The sequence below is a fragment of the Oryctolagus cuniculus genome, chromosome 4 (assembly GCF_051225735.1).
Source record: "Oryctolagus cuniculus isolate XC-2025 breed Fujian yellow rabbit chromosome 4, ASM5122573v1, whole genome shotgun sequence".
NCBI classification, from domain to species: domain Eukaryota; kingdom Metazoa; phylum Chordata; class Mammalia; order Lagomorpha; family Leporidae; genus Oryctolagus; species Oryctolagus cuniculus.
Window position 1 is genome coordinate 23,219,831 of NC_142870.1, and position 27,845 is coordinate 23,247,675.

The 27,845-nt window shown below is 39.5% G+C and overlaps 1 protein-coding gene across 1 annotated transcript; it reads left to right on the forward strand.

Moving 5' to 3' along the window:
- Positions 1 to 4,116: 4,116 nt before the first annotated feature.
- LOC149126927 (uncharacterized) lies at positions 4,117 to 11,814 on the forward strand. Its single transcript, XM_089330352.1, has 2 exons — positions 4,117 to 4,398; positions 9,339 to 11,814. The coding sequence occupies exons 1-2, from the start codon at positions 4,117 to 4,119 to the stop codon at positions 9,489 to 9,491; spliced, it is 435 nt and encodes a 144-aa protein (XP_089186478.1). The 3' UTR covers positions 9,492 to 11,814.
- The last annotated feature ends 16,031 nt before the right edge of the window (positions 11,815 to 27,845 follow it).

Sequence of the window (27,845 nt, forward strand, 5' to 3'; positions counted from 1 at the left end):
TTTTGTATTTCTAAAATAAAAGTTGTTTATTGAATGACTTACTCTTTCCAAAGTAAAATCTACACTTCATAAAAATTATGGGAAGCCAATTTTGAGAGCAAAGCATTAGAAATGAAAAAAATGAGAATTATTTTCTTTTCAGTTTCAGGTTCCTTTGCAGGATATATAAGAGATTATTTTTGCTTTATACCTTGCTACACCTTTTTAATAATGAGTAGGATTTGAAAACATATTTACTCAAAATGAGAACACTCTTGCTATATGAGGATGAATAACTCAATTAGAATTTTCTGCCTCATTTTCCTAATACTCTAAATGGAAACAATTACAGAAATGTCTTCAGTGAAAAAAAGTACTTCTAATTATAAACACTCTATAGCTTTATCAGTTTGTGCTATATTAAAATAATACTATAATTTAGAATTTGAATCTATTATTCACATATGCTGATCATATGATCATTCTTGGTATTGTGGAGCTAAAATCACTTCCTAGAGAAAGGACAGTCTTCAACAAAGGGTATTGTGAAAATTGGATCTTGACATGCAGAAGTATTACACAAGATCCCTACCTTACATCTTATGCAAAGTCAGACCATAATGGATTAATGATATAAATCTATAACCTGATACTGAAGTAGGCAGACATACAGGTTAAAACTGGTCAGATTTGTGAACTGGAAGACCACACCCCTGTGTGGCCTCATTCCCCTACCTGGTCACACCAGGGTGCCACCAGCCAATCAGGTTAATTAACCACTCCCCTTTGGAGTGGGTTAAAAGCCTAGGGAACAGTGTGCCGGGCCCTGCTCTTCTTCCCTGGCCTCTTGCCAGGACAGGGCTTACTGTAGCCCTGTGCCTCCAGGGCGCATGGCCTTCAGGCCATGTGCTCTAGGCTTCCTGGCCTAGATGCTCATCCACGTGGCTGGTTCCTGGTGCTTGGTATGAACCCCTATTCACTTCTCTCCCCTAAATAAAGCTCTCACCCTTCTATGCATCTTTCTCCCTAAATAAAAGCTTAAAACGTACCATGCTGCCTTGCTTATCTGTGCCAGTATTTAGAATTCTTCTCTAAATATTAGGCAAGAACCCTCTCAGGCTTATTAATATCGGGGATTTAGTAATAAGCCCGTGGTGAATTCGTAAGGCACCCCAAATTCCAGTAAATTTTAGGGGGTCTTTTCCGATTTCAATACCATCAAATTAGTAGAAGAAAACATTGCGGAAATTCTGCAATGAGAAAAAACTCTGGAATAAGCAAAGACTTCTTGGATAAAATCCCAGAACAGGAATAAAAGCAAAAACAGACAAATGGGATTAAATCAAGCAAAGATAGTGCTGAACAGCAAAGGAAACACTTAGCAAAGTGAAGAGGCAACTAACAGTATGGGAGAAAATATTTGCCAACTATTCATCTGATAAAGGACTACTATACAAGATACATAAAGACTCAAGAAACTCAACAACAATGAAATAAATAATATAGTTAAGAAACAGGCAAAGCACGTAAACAGACTTTTTCAATGGATGAAATATGGATGACCAAGAGACCTATGAAAAGACACTCAGGATATCCAGCCATCAGGGAAATGAGAATAAAAGCCCAGTGAGGTTTCACTTCACCCAAGTTTCAATGACTATCCTCCAAAAAACAGAAAAATAATAAATGCTGGTGATGATGTAGAGAAAAAGATACCTTAATCCACTATTGGTAACAATGCAAACTAGTAAAGCCATTATGGAAAACTAGTTTGGAGATTCTTCAGAAATCTGAAAATAGATCTACCATATGACCAAGTCATCTCACTTCTGGGAATTTATCCAAAGGAAATGACATCAGCACATGAGTTATTTGCACCCCTATATTTATAGGAGCTCAATTCATAATAGTTAAGATATTGAACAAATCGAAATGTCCATCAACTAATGACAGGATAAAGAAAATGTGATATACACACACAGTGCAAAACTGTGTGTATATAAAAAGTGTGAAAATTCACCTCAAGACTATGGAGTTAGACTGTGCCACTGGCTCTTTCTTTTCCCCTCTGTGCATTCCACCACACTATTTATAAGGTAAAAAAGAGCCACTGTAGACAAGTTGGAAGGGCAAGTTTGTGTCTGGGCTGGTCCCTTCCCCATATAACTGCATCCCCAGTTACATATCCTTGATACCCCTTCACCACCGAGTCCTACTTGACCACCAGCTTGTTGAAGGTAAAGATTGTCTTGGACTTTGCTGTCAGTCTTTGGAAGAGTATCTTGTATACAGTGCATTCTCAAATATTGTCACTAGAATAAATGAATGAACTAAGTAAGTAAAAAAAAAGTATGAAATTTCATACCATAAAAAGTATGAAATTCTTCTTTTGCAATACAATGGATGCAACTGGAGTCCATCATGCTTTGCAAAATTAACCAGTTCAAAAAAGATAAATGCTGGATCATTCTCTCCCTTGTTTATTCAGCTCTGTAAAATCTGTTTTCCTTTGGTGATTGTTCCATCATGGGAAACCATTCTGCATTATATGATCTTTCTCTTTTATGAGTGTTACCTCATTAATACATGGCCTTCATATCTGATTTAGTGAGTGCTTCTCCAACCCAAAGAGTGCTTTTATAATATTAATGGAAAACATCATGTAACTGATTTTATGTATTCCTATATTGCAACATAGTTCATGATCATTGCAGAGTTATTGGGAACAAAAACTTTCTTGATGTTTCTGTCTTAAATATAATAATATCAAAGCATAATCTTTCATCATCATTGGCTATATCATTCTTTACATAGAGTTGAAATTCATGGGAAATTATTGGTTATTTCTATCAGTCCTCTTAACTTCCTCACCTTTCTAGCCTTTTGTAACTTCCCATGTAATACCTACTCATTTGTAAAATTCACTAAGTCAGACCTGACATAATAAATATTAAATGATAAAACCAAGTAGATTCCTCAATGATATATACACACATCAACAAATAACAACTAGTTCCTAATCCCAGATTATTATTTTACGATTTTTTGATGGTTCTTTAGGAGCTTGATTCTTTGTTCACTGTTCATGATCAACTCATTGCTAGTCAGAGCATGGTTTTTCTTTTGTATTTACTTCCTCTGCCATAAATAATGAACTTAACTTGTAGGAAAAAGAGCAAATGCAAACAATAACATGGAGTGGACGGTTGGTTTAATGGATAAGACACTGCTTGGGATGCCCACAAAGCACATCAGAATGCCTGGTTCAAGTATTGGCTCCACTTTTGACTCAGCTTCCAGCTAATGTGCAAGCTGGGAGGCAGCAGTGACGGCACAAGTACTTGCATCCCTGTCATCCTTGTGGGAGACCCAGATGAAGTTCCTGGCACCTGGTATTGGCCTGTCCCAACCCTGGCTCTTGTGGTCATTTAGGAAATAAACCAGTGAATGGCAGATCTCTGTGTTTCTCTCTTTTTCTCCGTCTTTCAAATAAAATAATAATTAATCAATAAACAAATGCCTCAAAAGCTTTACACTCAAAGTGAATATTTTAGTTTTCCCTATTCTTTTCACCAGTGACAAAGTGTGTTTCCCTGTTTTTAAAACACAATACTAACATCTGCTGTTTGATTCTCTCTTTTCATCTTTCATCCTCTTTTAGGAAATATGCATTGTAATTTTCTTTTTTTTAACCTCTTAGTTGACTTAATTTTATGATTTAAGATTGCAGTACTTCATTCCACAAAATAGAATAATTCTTCTGATGATCTGGCTGAAGGAAGGTGGTCTTATAGACAGAGAAGGAATTGAAGAAAACCAAAAGCAAAAAGCAAATCTATCAGTCACTTCCCTTGTAAGGCTGTGACAGAGAGACTGAGTGATAGAATGTCGGGGAATAGTCCGCAGTGGTATTGCTAGGAGGAGGTTTTTACTTTCGGTTTTGACGGGGGGGGGGGGACTTTCCTACGGGGTGAGGCTCTCCGGAGGCGGAGGGATAGAGGTCGCAGTAAACAACAAGATGGCGCCAGGACCCCTGCAGTGAGTCTGCCTGCCTGCCTGCTGCGTGACACCTCACCTGATTGGCCGAATGACACGTGCCTTTCACGTGAACAGAGACCAGGTTGGTGTGCCCGATGCATGGACTCTAGCTTGCTCCTGATTAGTCGCATTTTGTATATAAGCCGCGGGTGTAAGGAGGAAGCTCTCTTTCTTTCCTCTCCTTTCCTCCTCCCTCTGTCACGTTTACTTTCTCTAATAAAAAGTCTACTGAAGACGGATAAACGTCCTTCGTTCTTTCCTCGCCCGAGAAACCGTTGTCGTGGGCCCTGGGTTGAGTCTGCTGGCCAGACTCCCCGAGACACTCGCAGCAAGTGGTGCCATGTCTCGGATTCCTCGGCGAGGGACAAGCAGCAGAAGAAGGTAAGAAAACTTAAAACGTACATATACGGAAATCTAGGGGATAAAGCCTAGAACCACCGTGGTTTTGAGTAAGCAAATCAGGTTCCAACCATGGGAAATACACCCTCAGTTGCCAAAATGTGGCTGCTCCTCAACTGATTGTTGAGAGCGACGGGGACGCCCGTCAAAGCTGCAACTGTCTGCTCTCTCACCAGAGCAGTGGCGAAAGTTTCGCCATGGTTCATAGAAGGAGGGGATTTATCAAGGGAAAACTGGCGCACGGTAGGAAGGGAACTACGCGCCACTAAAGTTGAAGAAACGGTCTTACGGATGTGGTTCTTGGTTGATAACGCTTTGGCTACAGACTCAGAAACTATAGGGCAATTGCTAGATGAAGGTTTAAAAATCTTAGAAAAGATAGGCAAGGATTCCAAAGATAGCAGCAGCAAAGATTTGGAGGAGGAAATTGGTGCTGGTGGAGGGACGCCAAATAAGAAGAAAGTCCCTCCCTCTGATATCTCCCCACCACTTTATCCTCCGCTGCCTTCCCTCCTGCCTTACCCTGAGGACTCTCCCCACGGTTGCTGTCTTGCTAGCAGTGCCCCACAGTGGCACCCCATTGTACTCGGTTTGGGGAGGACAGCAGTGAAGGAAAAGGGAAGGGCCATGACTCCCGTTGACCCAGAGGAGGAGGAGTGAGACAGCCCTGTTGGCAGGAGAATCCAATCCCACTGAGGGCCGATTCCGGATTGGTCACAATTCTATAAACCACAACAGATATTCCCGGTATTCATAGATCAACAGGGCAATAGAGGTTGGACACCGGTGGACTTTAAACTTCTTAAGGAATTGCAGCAAGCAGTACAACTTTATGGGCCCCCATGCAAATTTTACTAAGGCAGTCCTTGAAGGCATGGGATTAGGAGGCCTTATAGTGGAAGATTGGAGAAACATAGTCAAGGCAGTTTTGTCAGGGGGTGACTATATTCTATGGGCCGCAGCTCATGGGGAGCTAGCAAAAAAACAGGCACTGGCCAATAGGGCCAACAGGCAACCCGCTTGGAATGAGGATATGTTAACTGGGAATGGAGACTTTGACACAGAGGACGCGAAAGCGCGGTGCCCAAACAAAGTACTTATGCAAGTTCGAGACATGGCTCTTTGGGCTTGGAAGGTGGTCCCAAAAAAGGGGGAAATTAAATACAGTCTTACAAAAATAATCCAAGGTCCCAGTGAACCATATGCAGACTTTATTAACAGACTGTTTGAGGCTGCGGGCAATTTGTTTGAGTCGGTGGATGAAGCCGCCCCATTGTTGAGGAGATTGGCCTATGAGCAAGCTAATAAAACGTGCCGTACGGCACTCAGACTTTGGCAACATAAAGACATTCCCACTTTCATAAAAATATGTCGGGATGTGATGGATGATATTGCGTCCAGAGCCCATGCCGCCATGGCTATGGCAAAAACTATACGAGGTAATAGCCGTAAATGTTTCAACTGTGGCAAAGAGGGCCACTTAAAAAAGGATTGCAGGGAAACTAGGACACAGGGCCGGCAACCAGGACTATGCCCCAGATGTGGAAAAGGAAACCACTGGGCCAATGAATGCTACTCAAAAATGGACAAAGCAGGCAATCCCTTAGAACAAAAAACAGACAAACGCTCTCAGTCACCAAAACACAGGAACCAGGCCCCAGCGCCTCGGGGCCCCAAACAACAGTGGGTGCGAAAGACTCTGGAAAACAACAACCAACAGGTATATCCTGTTTCGAGCTCCGAGCCACAACTGCCTCAATATTAACCCCCTCAATGGGAATGTAGGCAGTGGAGGTAGAGTCGACCACACAACAAGTCCCCTTGCAAGGTGTAGCACTCGTCATTGGCAAAGCCACCAATTCACTTAAAGGGCTCCAGATTGTCCTGGGATTACTGACTTTCCCGCAAGAGAAATGAAAAGTGTTCTTACAGACCACGAGCCAGGCTGCGCTAATCGAGCCAGGGCAGCCTCTTGCTCAAGCACTCCATTGTCCTACCATTGCAGACTATAGGGGGAAGCAGGGAATTCACCTTGCAGCTTTAACTATGACATTGGATAATCTACCTATTTTGGCCTTAACAATTAAAGGAAAGACTATTAGGGGATTATTAGATACTGGGGCCGATGTGAGCATTATTCCACGAAAGGATTGGCCCTCCTCCTGGCCCCTGCAGGAGTCAGACAATACACTTGTAGGATTAGGCACGACGGAGGTGCCACCCAGGAGCACAGAAGTCCTAGAATGGCAGGATGAAGAACAACATAAGGGACAGTTTCAACCATACGTATGTAACCTCCCCATCACGCTGTTGGGGAGAGAAGTACTGGTACAATTAGGACTCACACTCACAGATGGTAACAGTAAAGCTGGCGTGGGCTGGCAAATGATGGCAAAATGGGATACAAACAAGGAGGCTTAGGTAAACATGGACAAGGCATAGTTGAGCCCATCAAAGCGAAACAAAGGAAAGACAGGTCAGGACTGGGTTCTCAAAAGGGGCCACTGAACAGCAGCCAATTCCCTTCACATGGCTTACAGACACCCCAGTGTGGATTCCGCAGTAGCCCCTACCTTCTCGTAAGTTGGCTGCTGTTAAACAATTGGTTAAAGAACAATTAGAGGCAGGACATTTGAGGTCCACCTCACCATGAAACACACTCATCTTTATAATAAAAAAGAAATCTGGTAAATACCGTCTTCTTCATGATCTCAGAGTCATTAATCGGCAGATGCAGCCTATGGGAGCCCTGTAACCAGGCCTCCCGGTGCCAACTATGATACCTCTAAACTGGAAAGTGCTAGTAATAGACATAAAAGATTGCTTCTTTTCCATTCCACTTCACCCACAAGACACCCGACGCTTTGCCTTTACAATTCCCACTGAAAATCATGCAGCCCCCTACTCTATGTCAATTATATGTGGCACAGGACATCTTACCAGTAAGACAACAATTTCCTGAGATTAAAGTGCTACATTATATGGATGATATCCTCCTTGCCACTCAGGACAACCACACCATGCTGGCGGCATTTACTGCCTTGCAAAAACAACTCACTAATAATGGTCTACAAATAGCTCCAGAAAAAATTCAATCTCAAACTGTTGTACAGTACTTGGGCCTAAAAGTAACCCCCACTAAGGTCATGCCTCTTGATTATAATATTTCCACACATGACATAAAAACACTCAATGATCTCCAAAGGCTCTGTGGACACTTAAATTGGATACGGCCTTACTGTAAATTAACCACTGAAGAGATGCAACCTCTCTTTCGACTTCTAGAAGGGGATTCTAATCTTAATTCTCCCAGGCAATTGACCCCTCAGGCAAAAGAGGTGATCTTCATGTTCGAACAAAGACTCAAAACCACTGCCATGCAGCATTGTGACCCCACCCAAGAAATTCAAATTTTGATTTTCATAGAGTTTCACTACCCATATGCCCTACTCTGGCAAGGAGGGCCTTTCTTGTTCATATATCCTCATAATCATTTACCAAAAGTAATACTCCCATATGGAGAAGCATTGGGAAACCTGGCTGTACAGACTGCCAACAAGGCTTTAGAACTTTCGGGATGCGTGCCACACTGATGTGTGACACCATTCGACTCTCAAGTAATTAGGGAATGGGGCAAGGAAGTTTGGCAATGGGCTCCTATGATGGCACACTTAAATATAGAAATTGATAATCATTATCCCAGTCATCCCTTTATTTCATTCTGTAAAAATGTACCTGTACATTACTTCAAAAGGGTGTATAACAACCCTATTATAAATGCCCCAATAGCCTTTACTGATGGTGCAAAAGGGGGCACCGGAGCCACGGTAGTCGGTGCTCAATGTCATTTCATACTTACTATGTCTCCATCCCCTCAGCATGCAGAACTAGCCATAGTATCAAAAATATTGCTTTTCTACACACAACCTATTAATGTCCTATCCGACAGTGCCTATGTAGTTAATGCTGTCAAACTAATGTCATCCCCTGTTATATTATCCCGCCATTCCACTGTTTTCCCTTATCTAGACGCTGTTCATCAGGCTATATACACCTGAGTCACTCCTCTATTTATAGGGCATATTAGAGCTCATTCCCAGCTACCTGGTCCCCTAGCCTTAGGCAATCACTTAGCCGATCAATATTCTCGCTTCCAACTTGCATGCTCAGCCCTAGAATTAGTAAAAGAGTTTCACCAAAAATGGCATGTAAATAGCCTAACCCTCAGCAAAAGGTTTAGCATTCCACTTGCCAAGGCCAAAGACATTGTCCGTACCTGTGAGCAATGCGTGATACATGTTCCTCTGCCTGCACCTACAGGGGCTAACCCCAGAGGATTGTATCCCTGTCACATTTGGCAAATGGACGTAACTCACATACCTTCATTTGACAGAGTTAATTGTGTTCACGTCACTGTAGACACATACTCAGGTGTGGTCATGGCTTTGGCCATGGCCAAAGAATCCACCACTTGTGTCGTTCAACATTGTTTACAATGTTTTGCCACCTGGGGAACCCCACAAGTCATTAAAACAGACAATGGTCCCGCTTACACCTCTGCGAAATTTCGAGATTTCTTAATACAATTCGGCATCCAACATGTAACTGGAATTCCCTATAATCCACAGGGTCAAGGCGTAGTAGAACGTACAAATCAGTACCTAAAATTTATCATTAATAAACAAAAAGGGGGAGTAGGAGTATTATCCTCCTCACCCAAAGATATCTTGAACACAGCCCTATACACCATAAATTTTTTAAATCAGAAATCGGATGGCACCACTCCAGACAAACGGCATGCACGTTCCGCTGAGAAGCCAAGTAAAGAATGGGTGATGTGGAAGGATCCACAGGATAATCAATGGAAAGGCCCATTCACGATATTATGACGGGTGTGAGGCGCAGTTTGTTTTCTCCCACAGGACGCGACACAACCGATGTGGACCCCAGAAAGGACAAGGAGATTAGACAAGCCATCGAAGGACGATGCTTGCCATCTGGAACAGGACGAGGAGATCACTGACGCACCACCTCCTCCTGAAGATCCTCCTATCCACCGCAACCAGCAGCTCTGATGAGGGCAACCCCTACTGGGGACTCCTTCGGGCGCTCCCTTTTCCTCTCCCTTTATCTAACTCTTCCAAGATCCTACCCTTAATGTACTTAGCCAATGTTACTCTTGGTCAGCGCTACAATGTTCCGGCTGCTGACCCGGTAGCTTCGCCTAACTCTGCTTAGGCTAGCCTGAATCTCACCTTATCTCTAGCCGGATCTCTTTGCTTTCAGCTTTCAGATAAGCAAGGACGGTATGGATAAGTGTGGGTTTAATCACACCCACCCTTCACTATGCATTATTTTACTCCCTTTTGTTCTCAGCGATTTTGTGAATGTTTCCCACTCCAACTCTTCATATCAGAATAATTCCGGCAACGTGGCCTCTTTCTCCTCTAATAGCATTCCACTGTGTTGTCTCCACTGCACTTCTAACAAGCCTTTACCTATTGTAGACCCCATCCAGCATTGTAAATCCCCAGTCAACCCTGTACGCCCCGCTTTCTCATCTTGCTTATCTAACACGGTTTGAGCACAGTTAGGTCATGGATTCTTTTTTACTCACCACGCATTATTTGGGGGCTGGACAGCCCTCAATAATTCAGTCATTACCTGCTTTACTACTACAAATGTGACCTGTTCCAACTCTCATTCCAATAACACCCACATACAGCCACTCAGTAACAGCATACAGGCTTGGTCCAACCAAAATATGTTTGAAACCGATGACGATGGTAGTGTGTGGGACCAATTTGTTATGTGTAATGCTGCTGGAGCTTGTACAGATATCACACCCTTACTTTTCCTTAAAGGATTCCATTGGGCTAACGGCACCTTCTGTGGCTAGTACTACCAACCTGCTAACCTAACGTTAAAGTACTATAACACATCCCATAAAGCTGAAGGCAGGGTCAATTCCCTGTGTGCCTGCGCATGCCTTTTCTTTGGTATGTTTGTCAAGACATTAATGGTACTTGTTTTTCAGGAAATCTGACTAACTGCTGGGATGGGAACCACATGGCTGTCGTGGTTCATGTTCTAACTTGGGCCCCAGTATGGGTACTGGTACGCAAACAGGACTTTGCAGTCACCCTCCGCAACCGGAGAGACTTCGGTGCCACCGTGCCACCGCCATCGTTGTAGCCGTTATTGCAGCCTTGTCAGCCGGCATGGCGGCCATCGGTATGGCGGTCTCTCAGGCTTCCACCCTATCCACACTGGATAACATTACTAAGGACATGGCCGCAGTGCTGGAACATCCACAAGAAATGGACCTACACCTCTATACCGGCCTCTGAATGCTAAATCAGCGTGTAGATGTTATGCAGGAAGAGCTGGACTTCTTGGGGGCTCTTGCGGGCATGCCATGCTTACTTCAACCCGTGTCCACTTGTGTTACTCCCTTTAAAGCAGCAGAATTTTCTCATTTAGCCAATGAGTCTAAAGCTTTAGGAAAAATGATAAATACTACTTGGAATAGCAATTTCACTTTGCTGTTAGATAAGCTGTGATGTGATATATTACAGTTAAGGGAAACCTCTCCTTCTGGTACAACTATATGGTCGCCCTTTGCAACCCTAGGGTCCTGGTTCGGCAAATCCTGGAACACGGTTAAAGAATGGGTGGCCATCGGGGCCCTGTTTATTGTGGTACTCTTGTTTGGTTCTGGGCTACTTTGCCTCCTGATCTCCATTATACGCTGCCATAGGCAAACGCAGCTGGTGGTTAAACAAGCCATGTTAGCAATGCACAAACAATACCCCATGACTAACCCCCAAGCGGGAGTGTGGCTTAGCATGTTGGAACGGTAGTCAAAAACGGGTAAGTTCTGGGAGGCATGCCGAGCAACCTAAGACAGGGCGGAGGGGCATGCTCCCCGCCGACCCCATGACGGGTACGCCGGTATTGTGCTCCTGGTCGCCTAAGACAGACACGTTTCCACGCCATCAATTTAAAATAAAGAAGGGGGAGATGTCAGGGAATAGTCCACGGCGGTATCATTAGGCGGAGGTTTTTACTTTCGGTTTTGACGGGGGGGGGCTTTCCTACGGGCGGGGCTCTCCAGAGGAAGGGATAGAGGTTGCGGTAAACAAGATGGCACCAGGACCCCTGCAGTGAGTCTGCCTGCCTGCCTGCTGCGTGACACCTCACCTGATTGGCCGAATGACACGTGCCTTTCACATGAACAGAGACCGGGTTGGTGTACCCGATGCATGGACTCTAGCTTGCTCCTGATTAGTCGCATTTTGTATATAAGCCGCGGGTGTAAGGAGGAAGCTCTCTTTCTTTCCTCTCCTTTCCTCCTCCCTCTGTCACGTTTACTTTCTCTAATAAAAAGTCTACTGAAGATGGATAAACGTCGTTCATTCTTTCCTCGCCTGAGAAACCATCGTCGTGGGCCCTGGGTTGAGTCTGCTGGCCAGACTCCCCGAGACGCTCGCAGCAATAGAAAAACAACTGAATGTTAACCTTGGGATTCTACAGATTTATTTTGCATAAGGATTGAAGCTGAAGGACCTTCCTCTTCAGGAACATTTCATCATCATGCACTTGGAATGACCTTCACTGAAACTGACCTGTTCAGGAAACTTGGCTGTCATCTCTCTTTCCTGGTTTCTTGGAAAGTCAGATAATGACTTGGTTTTGGTTTGTGTAGTAGAACTTTATCCTGTGTGACTCTACCTTGACTTTAAGTCTGGTCTGTGGAAGCCCAGTACAGGAGATTAGTCCAAAACAGTGGCCTCTAATTTTTATTTCACAGATCCTAAGGGGACAGATGGAGAATGTCTTCTTTTTAAGCTTTTAATCTTAATATGTAATTAGTTTTTAATAATTTAGTGTGATTTATAGATACATTTCTAAAAAAAGTATTAATAATCTCTCCCTCCCTCTCTCTCTCTACTCTTCCCTTTTTCTCCTTCCCAACATCTTTCTTTCTCCATTTCTTTCTTTTTAGTTTTGAGATAACATATTTTAAAATTACATTATATTAAAAGGTTTAATACTTCAACAAATAAAAATTCAATAAGTAAAAAAAGCAAAAAATCCAGTTTAGTGGGAATATAGACAATGGCTAGTTGAATGGAAAAATGACCATTTTTAGATTTCAACATTAAATATTTTCTCTGGTATTCAAAACAAATGTTTTTAAATAAATTCTGATTTTCAAATGAAATAAAATGGAATATAAAACGTTTTAATCCAACCCAAACATAAATTCAGTATATTTAAAAGCAAGTAAAAATATTGTATATTCCTAACACACAGCTCTCATGATGGATCTCACATAATGTTGCTAGAATTGTGGAGTTTTACAATTAAGACATTACTTTGTTTCATAAATAATTATCACAATAGAAATTGAAGTACTGTTTTAATTCATGGAGTTCTACTGTAGCAAATATAAGCCAACTCTACTATATTTCTGTTTTTGTTTTTACTTCATTGATAATTTAAAAATATTATCCAATATTATCATTTGCCAGCCTATGCAGGGTTTAAGAATATCATGTTTAAAATAAGACAGTCCTGAGATAAGTCAGTATTTCAACTTGTTGCAAGAGTGAAATATTGCACTCCTAGATTAATATATGTGTCTGACTATAAAGATGTGTATATTCAAAAAATAACTCCTAGATTTTGAGTGAGTATTAAATATATTACAAACAAAACAGCTTGTTTATTACATATCCATAGGAACTATCAAGTACATGTCATTTATTTTATGCTATTCATTAACACAAACATTCTTATTTATTTAAATAGCTATTCATCAAATACTTTTGTTTAATAGTTAGTTTTATTACTTTGTATACTATTCTCTCTAGATGGGCAATTTTCCGTCATTTTGAAGTTATTTACAAAATGTTTTCAGAATCTCTTTAAAACCCACCATTCAACAAATTGATGAAAATCAAAAGATAAGCAGAAATTCTGTTAAAGTGTGGCATCACTGGGGCAAAGATTTTCATTTTCTTCTCTCCCTCTCCCTCACAAGCATTCTTTTCAGCATTCAGGACCTTTTATTTGTGGGTCATATTTACTTCCATCTTCTAGCGATGGCAATAGCACTTTTATCTCTTCTAGGCAACTCTCTTTTTGATTACAAGTTCATCTATATTCTAACACCTTAATATTAATTTATTAAAATATATTAATTATGTGCTACTGCACATCAAATCAAATTTTCAGTGGATTAAATCAACACATATTTATCATTTCATTTTTTGAGTGTCAGGAATCCAGGTATCAGTTATCTTGGTTCTCTGCTTCAGGGTCTTTAATACCTATCCAATCAGTGTGCCTGCCAAATTTGCTGGCTCATTGAAGGTTAAATTGGGGAAGGATCAGCTTCTAAATCCGTTTGTTTTTTTGGTGAAATTCAGTTTCTTTCATTATTTTGAAGTGAAAAGTTCATTTTTCATTAGCTATCAGGCATCAATCCCCCTTGCTTCCTAGCTGGCTTTTAGCAGGCTCAACTCTCAATTCTGTATTACCTGGGTCTCTCCTCCAATGTCCTTTACTTACTCAAAGTATAAACACCACAAGACAATAGACTGAGTCTGTTAGGAGGACAGAAGCTACCGCGTTGTAAAATAAATTGACATCATGTTTTGCCATATTCTATTGGTTAGAACATCTCAGAGTCCCCACTCATACTCAAACCAAGGAGGCTTACACAAGTTTGTGGATATCAGTTCTATGTACTCATTGGGGCAGGCGGCATCTTAGCAGAGTATTTGCCACATTTGCTAATATTATTATATTATATTATTATATGTAATATACATATAATTATAATTATTATATATTATGTATTATTATTTTTACGGGTAAAGTTATAAACCGTGAGAGAGAGAGAGATGGAGAGAAAGGTCTTCCTTCCATTGTTTCACACCCCAAATGGCAGCTACAATCGGCACTGTGCAAATCTGAAGCCAGGAGCCAGGTGCCTCCTCCTGGTCTCTCACGTGGGTGCAGGGGCCCAAGCACCTGGGCCATCCTCCACTGCCCTCCCAGGCCACAGCAGAGAGCTGGACTGGAAGAGGGGTAACTGGGACAGAATCCGGTGCCCATACGCGATACTGGAGCTGCAGGTGGAGGATTAACCAAGTAAGCCACGGTGCCGGCCCCTTCTCATTTATTCTTTAGTAAAGTTATTTTTGACTGAACAAAATGAAATGTAAATAACTGAAATATACATATGCTTTCAGTACTTTTTGTTATATTTTTCAAAATCTACTTGAAATTTGATAATTAATATATCTATTCTGTATTGGTAGTGTTGAATTTAACTTATTCAGATAAAAAACCGATAAAATGCGTTACAGACCTTTCATGGAGTTATGTTAAGCAGCTGATTTTAGAGAACTAATAAATTATACTCCAAGTCAATTTAGTTGAACCTTGAGATCTGTTTCAGCATAAATTTACCAGACCAAGCATCCAATTTTAAGAGTATATTACATATAATTTATCAGAACTCCTACTTTCTTTACGTGACATGGAAATCTTTTTGATTTTTTGGCTCTCACAGTTAATCTTTTTTATTTATGTCAGAGTCTGGACATCTGCTAAGCCACTGAGTTCTTCTGATTGCAGTATAAAATTCTCAGCCTGTGCTAAGTAATTTTCTGAAGAATATTCCCAGCATATGAGAAATACACAGCTATTCCTCTTAATATTATTTGTGAAAGCTCTGGGAAGTCTGCTGTTTGACCTTCTTAAGTGAGCAGCTTGCTTTGAACACCCCCAACCAATGTACATACATGATCACTTGGCTGTCGATTCTTGTAACCATCTGTTAGGATGGCACAACGCCTGCTCTCAAAATGGTGTTATACTGCAGATGCCAACTAAGTAGATTGGTGGCCTGGAATTCTGAAAATATCTTTCTCTTGTTCTTCAGGAAGAGATGCCGCATTAACACCCACATGGCTTCTTACCACCACACCACCTGTTCATTATTTTTAGGCCAAAAATATCCATGAAAAAGGCCAACAGTGAGCAGTTGACAAAACAACACCATGCACCAATAGGATATTTGAAAGTACACCATGCTGTTCTATTTTTAAAAGTGATATTATGCATTGGAAAGCCAGAAAAAGTCACAGATTATTTTAAGGAAATATTATTTCTGAGACTATAAGATACTCAATATAAAATATATTAAATATTTAATATTTTAATATTGATTATCATACCTGCTGCCAGGGAACAGCTGGCTGCATGATATAACCAAAATTAAGGAGATTCACTTGCTTGAACATGGTGGGCTTATATCATATGGATATATTGGTGGGTGTATACATACATAGGTATATATATTTATATATGTATGTAAAATATGCATTTGATTCTGCAGAATTTCCTATGAAGAAGAAAAAATAGAAGAAAGAAAACAGTGTATTATTATATCTAAATTGTTTTAGAAGTGGTTGGTTTTTTGAAGCAGAGTGTTTATCTGAGGTTATTCCCAGCATCTTTTATATCTTATCCTCTTTTTCTACCATATTTGAAACCAAAATATTAATAAGCTGCTATTTTTTTCAGAAACCTTTTATTTAAGGTATATATACCTCAAGCATTTCATAAATAAACTTTAGGAACATAGTGATTCTTCCCACCCTACCTACCCTCCCACCCACGCTCCCACCCTTCTTCCTCCTCCTTCTCCTATTCCCGTTCTTATTTTTTACTAATATTTATTTTCAATTAACTTTATACATATAAGATTAACTCTATACTTAGTAAAGAGTTCAATAAATGGTATGAAAACAAAACAAAAAACAACAAAACTGTTCCTCAATGGTCAAGACAATAGCTGGTCAAAATCATCACTTCATACAGTATTAATTTCACTTCTATAGATTACCTTTTAGGTGCTCTATTAGTTACCACAGATCAGGGAAAACATACTGTATTTGTCTACTAAGGACTGGCTTATTTCACTAAGTATAATGTTTTTCAATTGAATCATTTTTGTTGCAAATGACAAAATTTAATTTTTTTAGCTCTGTGTAGTACTTTATGGATACATATATAGTAATTTTTTTATCAAGTACTCAGTTCATAGACATTTGTGTTGATTTCACATTTTAGCTAATGTGAATTGAGCTGCAATAAATATGGAAGTACAAATAACTCTTTGATATACTGATTTCATTTCCCTTGGGTCAACTCCCAAGAGTGAGATGGCTGCATCATATGGTAGGTCTATATTCAGATTTCTGATGTATCTTCATACTGTCTTCCACAGTGGCTGTACCAGTTTACGTTCCCACCAACAGTGGATTAGGGTATCATTTCTCCCACATCCTTGGCAGCATTTGTTGTTTGTTTATTTCTTTATGAAAGCCATTCATCGGAGGTGAGGTGAAACCTCAATAGGCTGCTATTGATATTTGAAATATATGCTCCCATGTTATACCAAAACTGAAGAAACGAGAAAAATTATCCTCTATTTCATACCTTTTCTCAAAAAATTGCCGAGTTTTTCTGGTGATAATGATTTTGTCATTTCACACATTTTACAGAGTAAATATCATTCATCAAACGATAGCTATTTTTTATGTCACACCCAAATCAATAAATTTGCCTTAAAATACATCTATTCTCCTCCTACAACATCAAATCCTCACTCATGACCCTTCTGCCTTTTCAATCTATTGTACTCTTGCACACTCCACAATGCTTTTTAGTAGATCAGTCTGTCAGCTTGAAGGCACATGTTAACGTCTTTCATCATAAAACAATATAAATATCTTGGCCCTTTATGTACTTCCTATCCAGTACTTTTTTTTCTCATTCCAATACATCAACTATCTGAAAGACTGTGTTCCTTTATGACTCCACTTTGTCACTGTGCTTTCTCTCAGCATATACCAATACTGATTTGCCACATACCACGTCAACAAAACTTTTCTTAGCAAGTTCCAGCCTTTTCCAAGTTTAATAAGACTGTCTTCTCTCTCCTTAATTAACCTCCCACGGCATTCTATACAGTTGATAGCTTATTTTTAATTTTTTTTTATTTTAAATTTGAATAGTTTTATCAGATTCAATGTTATTTTTAGATACAATTCTCAAAAGCTTATTTAAAAAATACTTCATCTTCTCTTCTGCATATTCCTCCTCATTATTTTTCTTTCTTTCTCACAGTAGGATTGCAGGATTGCTTCCCCTGTCTCTGCCATTCCTTCTTAAATACCTTTGCTGGTCCATCTTATGCTATTTGTGTTCTAAAACCTGAAGTTCTTTGAGAATTAGGACAGTTGCATTTTTCTTCAAATGCTAAAACGTCATATTTTAAGCAGTCAGAAGACTTCCATGGCTTCTAAAAAAATTAGGCTAATTCCTAATTGTGTATATTTTTCCCCAAGGAGCTCCTCTATTTCCAGATAAATATATCATTTGAAGTTGTCATTTTCTTGTGGATACCCATTTTTCTGGGAGAATATTGTTGTACTTGATGAAATGGTGGATAATTCTGGATGAGCAGGATTGAGGAAAGCTAATTGCTGGAATGTAATTGTCTCCCTTCTTTACCTGACTCACTCAATCTACTTTTTCATATTCCAGTTTTCTATTTCTCCATTTAAGACTATGAAATTTGATAATTTGTTTTTATTCTTTAGTTGCTTATTTATTTCTATTCCAATATTTCTTGTATCCTCTATAGGATCGATACATTAGGTGTCCTATGAGATTTGTTTCTGTCTATATGCCCAATCCCAGCACATGTTATGATAACTATCAGAGAATAAGCAAATACTTTCTTATACAGTTTTTATAATTTTAATCCATACTCAGTTCTTGGGCCCAGATGGAGTAGAAGCAGAGGAAGGTTTCACTATGTAGGAAAATATAAACCACTGATGAAAAAATGCAATGTGATTCATTCTAAATTATTGCCATGTGCAAGCTCAAAATACTTATCTCTACTATTTCAATATTATTTGCTTGATTTTTAGTAAGTTAAGGGATGTGATATTTCCCCTTTTGTATATTGTTATACTCAGAATTTCCTTTTTCAGTTACTAAAATTTTTTAAAAATTCTGTTTAAATATTTCATTGCCAAGATACCTTCTAATTTTAAGAGATGAATATTTTTAGGACGAAAATTTATTTTTTTAATTTTTTTAACTTTTATTTAATGAATATAAATTTCCAAAGTACGACTTATGGATTACAATGGCTTCCCCCACATACCGTCCCTCGCACCCACAACCCTCCCCTTTCCCACTCCCTCTCCCCTTCCATTCACATCAAGATTCATTTTCAATTATCTTAATATACAGATCAGCTTAGTATACATTAAGTAAGGATTTCAACAGTTTGCTCCCACACAGAAACATAAAGTGAAAAATAATAGATGATTTTTTTTAAATGATGATGAAATCAGATCAGACCTATTGTCAGGTTTAATCCCAGTGAGAGTCAAGTTGGGAATTGATAATTTCTTTTATTTTTTTTTTTTTTACAGAAGATCAGTTTAGTATGCATTAAGTAAAGATTTCAACAGTTTGCACCCCCATAGAAACACAAAGTGAAATATATTGTTTGAGTACTCGTTATAGCATTAAATCTCAATGCACAGCACATTAAGGACAGAGATCCTACATGAGGAGTAAGTGCACAGTGACTCCTGTTGTTGACTTTACCAATTGACACTCCTGTCTATGGCATCAGTAATCTCCCTATGCTCCAGTCATGAGTTTCCAAGGCTATGGAAGCCCTCTGAGTTCTCCGACTCTTATCTTGTTTAGACAAGGTCATAGTCAAAGTGGAGGTTCTATCCTCCATTCAGAGAAAAGTACCTCCTTCTTTGAAGACCTGTTCTTTCCACTGGGATCTCACTCACAGAGATCTTTTGCCAGAGTGTCTTGGCTTTCCATGCCTGAAATACTCTCATGGGCTTTTCAGCCAGATCCGAATGCCTTTAGGGCTGATTCTGAGGCCAGAGTGCTATTTAGGACATCTCCATTCTATGAGTCTGCTGAGTATCTCACTTCCCATGTTGGATCACTCTCCCCTTTATTTATTCTATCGGTTAGTGTTGGCAGGTACTAGACTTGTTTATGTGCTCCCTTTGACTCTTAGTCCTTTCATTATGATCAATTGTGAACTGAAATTGATCACTTGGAATAGTGAGATGACATTGGTACATGCCACCTTGATGGGATTGAATTGGAATCCCCTGGTATGTTTCTAACTCTACCATTTGGGGCAAGTCAGCTTGAGCATGCCCCAAATTATACATCTCTTCCCTCTCTTATTCCCACTCTTATGTTTAACAGGGATCACATTTCAGTTAATTTTCAACACTTAAGAATAACTGTATTAATTACAGAATTAAACCAGTCATATTAAGTAGAACAGACAAAAAAACTACTAAGAGGGATAATGTATTAAGTTGTTCATTAACAGTCAGGGCTATGCTGATCAAGTCACCGTTTCCCATAGTGTCCATTTCACTTCAACAGGTTTCCTTTTTGGTGTTCACTCAGTTGTCACCGATCAGGGAGAACATATAGTATTTGTCACTTTTGGACTGGGTTATTTCACTCAGCATGATGTGTTCCAGATTCCTCCATTTTGTTGCAAATGACTGGATTTCGTTGTTTCTTACTGTGGTATAGTATTCTAAAGAGTACATATCCCATAATTTCTTTATCCAGTCTACAGTTGATGGGCATTTAGGTTGGTTCCAGGTCTTAGCTATTGTGAATTGAGCTGCAATAAACATTAGGGTGCAGACCGCTTTTTTGTTTGCCAATTTCATTTCCTTTGGGTAAATCCCAAGGAGTGGGATGGCTGGGTCGAACGGTAGGGTTATCTTCAGGCTTCTGAGGAATCTCCAGACTGACTTCCATAGTGGCTTGACCAGTTTGCATTCCCACCAACAGTGGGTTAGTGTCCCTTTTTCCCCACAACCTCGCCAGCATCTGTTGTTGGTAGATTTCTGCATGTGAGCCATTCTAACCGGGGTGAGGTGAAACCTCATTGTGGTTTTGATTTGCATTTCCCTGATTGCTAATGACCTTGAACATTTTTTCATGTGCCTGTTGGCCCTTTGGATTTCCTCTTTTGAAAAATGTCTATTGAGGTCCTTGGCCCATCTCTTAAGTGGGTTGTTGGTTTTGTTTTTGTGGAGTTTCTTGATCTCTTTTTAGATTCTGGTTATTAACCCTTTATCTGTTGCATAGTTTGCAAATATTTTTTCCCATTCTGTCGGTTGTCTCTTCACTCTCCTGACTGTTTCTTTTGCAGTACAGAAACTTCTCAATTTGATGCAATCCCAATAGTTGATATTGGCTTTGACTGCCTGTGCCTCCCGGGTCTTTTGCAGAAATTCTTTGCCTGTGCCAATATCTTGAAGGGTTTCTCCAATGTTCTCTAGTAACTTGATGGTGTCAGGTCGTAGATTTAGGTCTTTAATCCATGTTGAATGGATTTTTGTGTAAGGTGTAAGGTAGGGGTCTTGCTTCATGATTCTGCACGTGGAAATCCAATTTTCCCAGCACCATTTATTGAATAGACTGTCCTTGCTCCAGGAATTAGTTTAAAACCCTTTATCAAATATAAGTTGGCTGTAGATGTTTGGGTTGATTTCTGGTGTTTCTATTCTGTTCCATTGGTCTATCCATCTGTTTCTGTACCAGTACTATGCTGTTTTGATTACAACTGCCCTGTAGTATGTCCTGAAATCTGGTATTGTGATGTCTCCGGCTTTGTTTTTGTTGTACAAGATTGCTTTAGCTATTCAAGGACTCTTGTGCCTCCATATAAATTTCAGCACCATTTTTTCCAGATCTGAGAAGAAGGTCTTTGGTATCTTGATTGGTATTGCATGAATTTATAAATTGCTTTTGGGAGAATGGACATTTTGATGATATTGATTCTTCCAATCCATGAGCATGGAGGATTTTTCCATTTCTTGGTATCCTCTTCTATTTCTTTCTTTAAGGTTTTGTAATTTTCATTGTAGAGATCTTGAACGTCCTTGGTTAAGTTTATTCCAAGGTATTTGATTGTTTTTGTAGCTATTGTGAATGGGATTGATCTTAGAAGTTCTTCCTCAGCCATGGCATTGTCTGTGTATACAAAGGCTGTTGATTTTTGTGCATTGATTTTATACCCTGCTACTTTGCCAAACTCTTCTATGAGTTCCAATAGTCTCTTAGTAGAGTTCTTTGGGTCCCCTAAATACAGAATCATGTCATCTGCAAAGAGGGATAGTTTGAGTTCTTCCTTCCCAATTTGTATCCCTTTAATTTCTTTTTCTTGCCTAATAGCTCTGGCTAGAACCTCCAGAGCTATATTGAATAGCAGTGGTGAGAGTGGACATCCTTGTCTGGTAGCAGATCTCAGTGGAAATGCTTCCAACTTTTCCCCATTCAATAGGATGTTGGCTGTGGGTTTTTCATAAATTTCTTTGATTGTATTGAGGAATGTTCCTTCCAAACGCAGTTTGCTTAGAGTTTTCATCATGAACGGGTGTTGTATTTTATCAAATGCTTTCTCTGCATCTATTGAGATAATCATATGGTTTTTCTTCTGCAGTCTGTTAATGTGGTGTATCACATTGATTGTTTTGCGCACATTGAACCATCCCTGCATGCCAGGGATAAATCCCACTTGGTCTGGGTGGATGATCTTTCTGATGTGTTGTTGCATTCTAATGGCGAGAATTTTATTGAGGATTTTTGCATCTATGTTCATCAGGGATATTGGTCTGTAATTCTCTTTCAATGCTGCATCTTTTTCTGGCGTAGGAATTAAGGTGATGCTGGCTTCATAGAAAGAATTTGGGAGGATTCCCTCTTCTTCAATTGTTCTGAATAGTTTGAGAAGAATTGGAATCAGTTCTTCTTTAAATGTCTGGTAGAATTCAGCAGTGAATCCATCTGGTCCTGGGCTTTTCTTTGTTGGGAGTGCCTTAATTACTGTTTCAATTTCTGTCTCAGTTATGGGTCTGTTTAGGTTTTCGATGTCTTCCTGGTTCAATTTAGGTAGGTTGCATGTGTCCAGGAATCTATCCATTTCTGATAAGTTTCCCTGTTTGCTGGCATACAAGTTCTTGTAGGAATTTCTGATGATTCTGTTTATTTCTGTGGTGTCTGTTGTTACATTTTCTTTTTCATCTCTGATTTTATTGATTTGGGCCTTTTCTTTTTTTAGTTAGTTGGTCCAATGGGGTGTCAAGTTTGTTTATTTTTTCAAAAAACCAGCTCCTCGTTTGGCTGATTTTTTGGAATGTTTTTCTTGATTCAATCCTGTTGATTTCTTCTCTGATTTTAGGTATTTCTCTTCTACTAGATTTGGGTCTGATTTGCTGTAGGTTTTCTAGATCCTTGAGGTGAATTGAAAGCTCATCTATTTGATGCCTTTCCAATTTCTTGATGTAGGCACCTATTGATATAAACTTTCCTCTTAACACTGCTTTTGCTGCATCCCATAAGTTTTGGTATGTTGTGCTGTTATCCTCATTTACTTCCCAAAAACTTTTGATTTCTCTTTTGATTTCTTCTATGACCCATTGTTCATTCAGGAGCATGTTGTTCAATCTCCATGTGTTTGCGTATGCTCTAGGGATTCCTGAGTTGCTAATTTCCAAGTTCATTCCTTTATGGTCTGAGAAGCTGCATGGTATGATTCTAATTCTTTTGAATTTGCTGAGACTTGCTTTATGGCCTAGTATGTGGTCAATCCTAGAGAAGGTTCCATGTACTGCTGAGAAGAATGTAAAATCTTTAGCTGTAGGATTGAAAGTTCTGTATATATCTGTTAGATCCATTTGGGCTATAGTGTCATTTAAATCTACTGTATCCTTGTTGATCTTCTGTCCTATTGATCTGTCTATTTCTGAGAGTGGAGTATTGAAGTCCCCCAGTACTACTGTATTGGGGTCTAAGTCTCCCTTTAAGTCCGTTAATAAATCTTTTAGATAAACTGGTGCCCTGTAGTTAGGTGCATATACATTGATAATTGTTATATCTTCCTGTTGAATTGATCCCTTAATCATGATATAGTGTCCCTCTTTGTCTCTCTTAACAGTTTCTGTGGTAAAGTTTATGTTGTCCGATATTAAGATGGCTACGCCCGCTCTTTTTTCATTTCTGTTGGCATGGTATATCTTTTCCCAGCCTTTCACTTTCAGTCTGTATGGATCTTTGTTGGAAAGATGTGTTTCTTGTAAGCAGCAAATAGATGGGTTTTGTTCCTTAACCCAATCAGCCAATTGGTGTCTTTTAACTGGACAGTTCAGGCCATTCATGTTCAATGTGACTAATGATAAGTGGTAACTTTGCCCTGCCATTTGCCAAAGATAAGTTCTAATATATGCTTTGAATTCCCTGTGATCTTTTGCTGTGAGGTTTCCTTCCTTGGTTTCCTTCCTTTACCTTCTTTCATATTGATGACCATGTTTCTGTGTTTCTGTGTGTAACACATCTTTAAGCATCTTTTGCAGGGCTGGATGAGTGGCAACAAATTCTTTCAATTTCTGTTTGCTATGAAAAGTCTTTATTTCACCTTCATTCACAAAAGAGAGCTTTGCAGGATATAATATTCTGGGCTGGCAGTTTTTCTCTCTTAGGACCTAGGCTATATCTCGCCATTCCCTCCTAGCTTGTAGGGTCTCTGATGAGAAGTCAGCTGTGAGTCTGATTGGAGATCCTCTGAGAGTAATCTGACGTTTCTCTCGTGCACATTTTAGGATCTTTTATTTATGTTTCACTGTGGAGAGTTTAATTACAACCTGTCGTGGTGAGGATCTCTTTTGGTCGTGTTTATTAGGGGTTCTGTGAGCTTCCTGTACTAGGATTTCTGTGTCCTTCTCCAAACCTGGGAAATTTTCTGCTAATATCTCACTAAAAAGGCCTTCTAATCCTTTCTCCCTCTCATGCCTTCAGGAACTCCTAGAACCCGAATGTTGGGTTTTTTCATAGTATCCTGAAGATTCCCGACAATATGTTTTAGATTTCCAATTTCCTCTTCTTTTCTTTGGTCTGACTGTATCCTTTCCTGTTCTCTGTCTTCTAAATCCGATATTCTCTCTTCTGCTTCACCCATTCTGTTTGTAAGGCTGTCTATTGTGTTTTTCATTTGATCTATTGAGTTCTTCACTTCAGTCACTATCACAGTTTCCTGTTCTAGTTGTTTCGTTTCATTTTGATTCCTCCTTAATATTTCATTTTCACGAGAGAGATTTCCTATCTTGTCCATTAAGGATTTCTGTAGTTCAAGAATTTGTTTTTGAGAACTTCTTAATGTTCTTATCAATTTTTTGAGATCTGCTTCTTGCATTTCTTCTATGTCATCATCTTCATAATCTTGAATTGGGGTGTCTTTTTCATTTGAGAGCGTCATGGTGACTTTTTTGTTTTTATTACCTCGGTTTTTGCGTTTGTTATTTGGCATATTGGAGATATTTGGTTTCTTCACTGTGGTGCTTTTTCTTGTTATACTATGACTCTAGATTAAGTGGACTATCTGTTTTTGATGGAGCCTTAGGGCTTGAGATGGGTGTAGCCTGCGAGCTCTGTTTGGTGTGCCAAAGGTGACACTCCCAGGTTAGGCGTGGTAAATATCTCTCTCTCTCTTTCTTTTTTTGATTCAAAAGGGAAGTAATTCCGCACAGCTGAATGAAGTTGGAGGTAGTTAGCAGGCAAATGATATACCAACAGGAGCCAGAGATCGGAAGCTCTTTCCCAAGGACCACACAGGGAATCTGTTCGGCCCTCAGAATGGGCTCAAATTCTCCTTCAGTCTCCCACTGGGTTGCCAAAGTTACGGAATTATAGCGTCTCTGGAGAGTGCCCACATGAATTCTGTGAGTTCTCTCCCCCACCGTCTCTTTTTTCACAGTCTCAGTTCAGTAGCACCACAAATTTACTAGGTCTTAATCTGCTGTTAATTCACCCCACCCAGAGTCAGGTTTTTCTGCTAGGCTCAGGGCCGGTGCAGACCTGAGGTTGCTCTGCTTATGACGTATGTCCAAGATGGCACCTGCTCTTTGTCTTGCTCGCCCTTGAGAGGTGAGCAGAGAGAGAGAAACCCGTGTCCGTACCAGTCACCTTTTATTTTCTCTCTCTGTCTTCCAGTTAGCCTGGTGAACTTCCCACCCCCCCCGGGGGGTTGTTCCCTCTAGTCTCCTCTCTCCGCTTGCCTGCCGGTGTCTCTGGCTATTGAGGTTTGGCTCACCTCGCGTTCCAGCGCTGGTGTGTTGAGTCTGCCGCTGGTGTCCCGAACTGTGGACTCCCACACTCTCCACGCAGGTCCGCTGTGAATCACGCGTTCCAGAAGAGTTTCTTCTGCTGTTTCTTCCCCTACTCTTCCTTGAACCTGCAGTATCTCCACTTTTATTAAACTATCTCTCCCCGGACTATCAGTGTGCTCCCTTCCTATTCTGCCATCTTGCTGCTTCTTCTAAAATTTATTTTTTTAAATTTGCACTAAAATATATTTTCACAAAATTGACTGCTATTCTAATGACCAAGACAATAGATATATTTTGTTATTTATTTTAAAAGAGTAAAATCCAGTTATACTCTGTTTTTAACATGTGAATTTTTCATGAAAACAATTTAGTGGCTGTTCTCATAGCATAACTGCAAGAAAAAGTTTATGTTAATACCAAGTAGCTCCTAATATGTTCATAGTATCCAAATGTTCATAATTAATAATTGAATTTTTAACCTCTATTTGCCATGTAAATTCATTAGATAAAGAAATTTCCTCAAAAGGTGTAGCATAGTAGGCTATACCTCTGCTGATGATGCTGGCATCCCATATGGGTGCCAGTTCATGTTCCACTTGTTCCCCTTCTGAGATGGCTCTTCACTAGTGGGTTGGGGTTGCAGTGGAAGATGGCCGAAGTGCTTGTCCTCTGTCAACACTAGAGACCCAGAGGAAGCTCGTGGCTCCTTGCTATGGATAGGCCCAACTGCAGCCATTGCAGCCATTTGGAGCAAGAACCAGATATGGAAGGTCTCTCCCTCTGACTGTAGCTCTGCCTCTCAGAGTAATAACTAAATCTCAGAAAAAAATGGAAAATAGAGGGGAAATAGCTTTATTGAATTCCTAAATATTCAGAATATTATGGGGAAAAGAATGGCTTTAAAGTGCTCATCATATTGTTGTTTTGATGATTTGTTTCAATAAAGGTAATAAAATAACATAAGCTTCACCAGAAGTTTGAAGAATCAACTGCTGAAAGGGCATATTAGCCAGTGTAGTAGCCAAGCTAATTACACACTTGGAGCATTACTACCATCAAGAGAATGAAACTGATGGTGAAAAGAATGTGATTACATACACAATTGATGGATTATTTCTTTATTAAGTGAAATCTAAATTTTCAGATACAACAGGCTAAACAGATCCTTAAACAGATAAAAATAATCTGGACAGAAATAATAGATCAGTATTTTCACAGAATGAGCAGTGGGAAAGAGGTCGACTATGAACAGAAAAAGAAGAAATTTCTAAGCTTATGGAAGTCTTCTAAACTTACTGGGAGTAATATTTGCATATGTCAACCTATTTGTCAAAAATAACTACCAGCTTAATATTTATATATTATATACAGAATATACACAAATATCAAGATAAAATGGATGTTTCTGTGTGTAATCAGAAATTAGTAATATGAAGCATGAAAATGATATGAGGTGGGTGTTTGGCACAGTCAGATGCATGTTTGGATGTCCATATTACACGTTAGAGTTTCTGCGTCCCTGGTTCCATTCTTTTCAACATTACATAGAATATTCTCTAAGATAGTCCACATACCATGCCATAAAAAAGTCTCAACAAGTTCAAAAAAAAAATTGAGATCAATCATGTATCTTTTCTGTTCACAAAGGCATAAAGAGAAATGAATGAGAGAAACTAGAAAATATATAGAAACACGTGGACTGAATAATATGCTCCTGTATGAACGGTAGATCATTGGAGAAATGCAAAGGGAAATCAAGAAATAAACACAGCTTCTCAAAACTTATGGGATACAGCAAAAGCAGTGTTAAGAGAAAAAAAGCTTACAGAAAAAAGTGCCCACCTGCATAAACAATTGGAAAAGAATCAAATAATATAATATTGCATCTCATGAACCTATGAAAATGTGAAGAAAACAAACCCAAAATTAGTAAAAGTAGAGAAATAATGATAGAAAAAAATAAACAAAATAGAAATAATTTTTTTTTGTATTTGTTTTTTTTTTAAACTTTTATTTAATGAATACAAATTTCCAAAGTACGACTTATGGATTACAATGGCTATCCCCCCATACCGTCCCTCCCACCCACAACCCTCCCCTTTCCCACTCCCCCTCCCCTTCCATTCACATCAAGATTCATTTTCGATTATCTTA

What these genes read in the sequence shown, in the direction of transcription:
- LOC149126927 (XM_089330352.1), top strand. Translation starts at nt 4,117, where the DNA reads ATGGACTCTAGCTTGCTCCTGATTAGTCGCATTTTGTATATAAGCCGC. An exon ending in GGGACAAGCAGCAGAAGAAG is followed by an intron (nt 4,399 to 9,338) that starts GTAAGAAAACTT and finishes TTTCTCCCACAG; the next exon opens with GACGCGACACAACCGATGTG.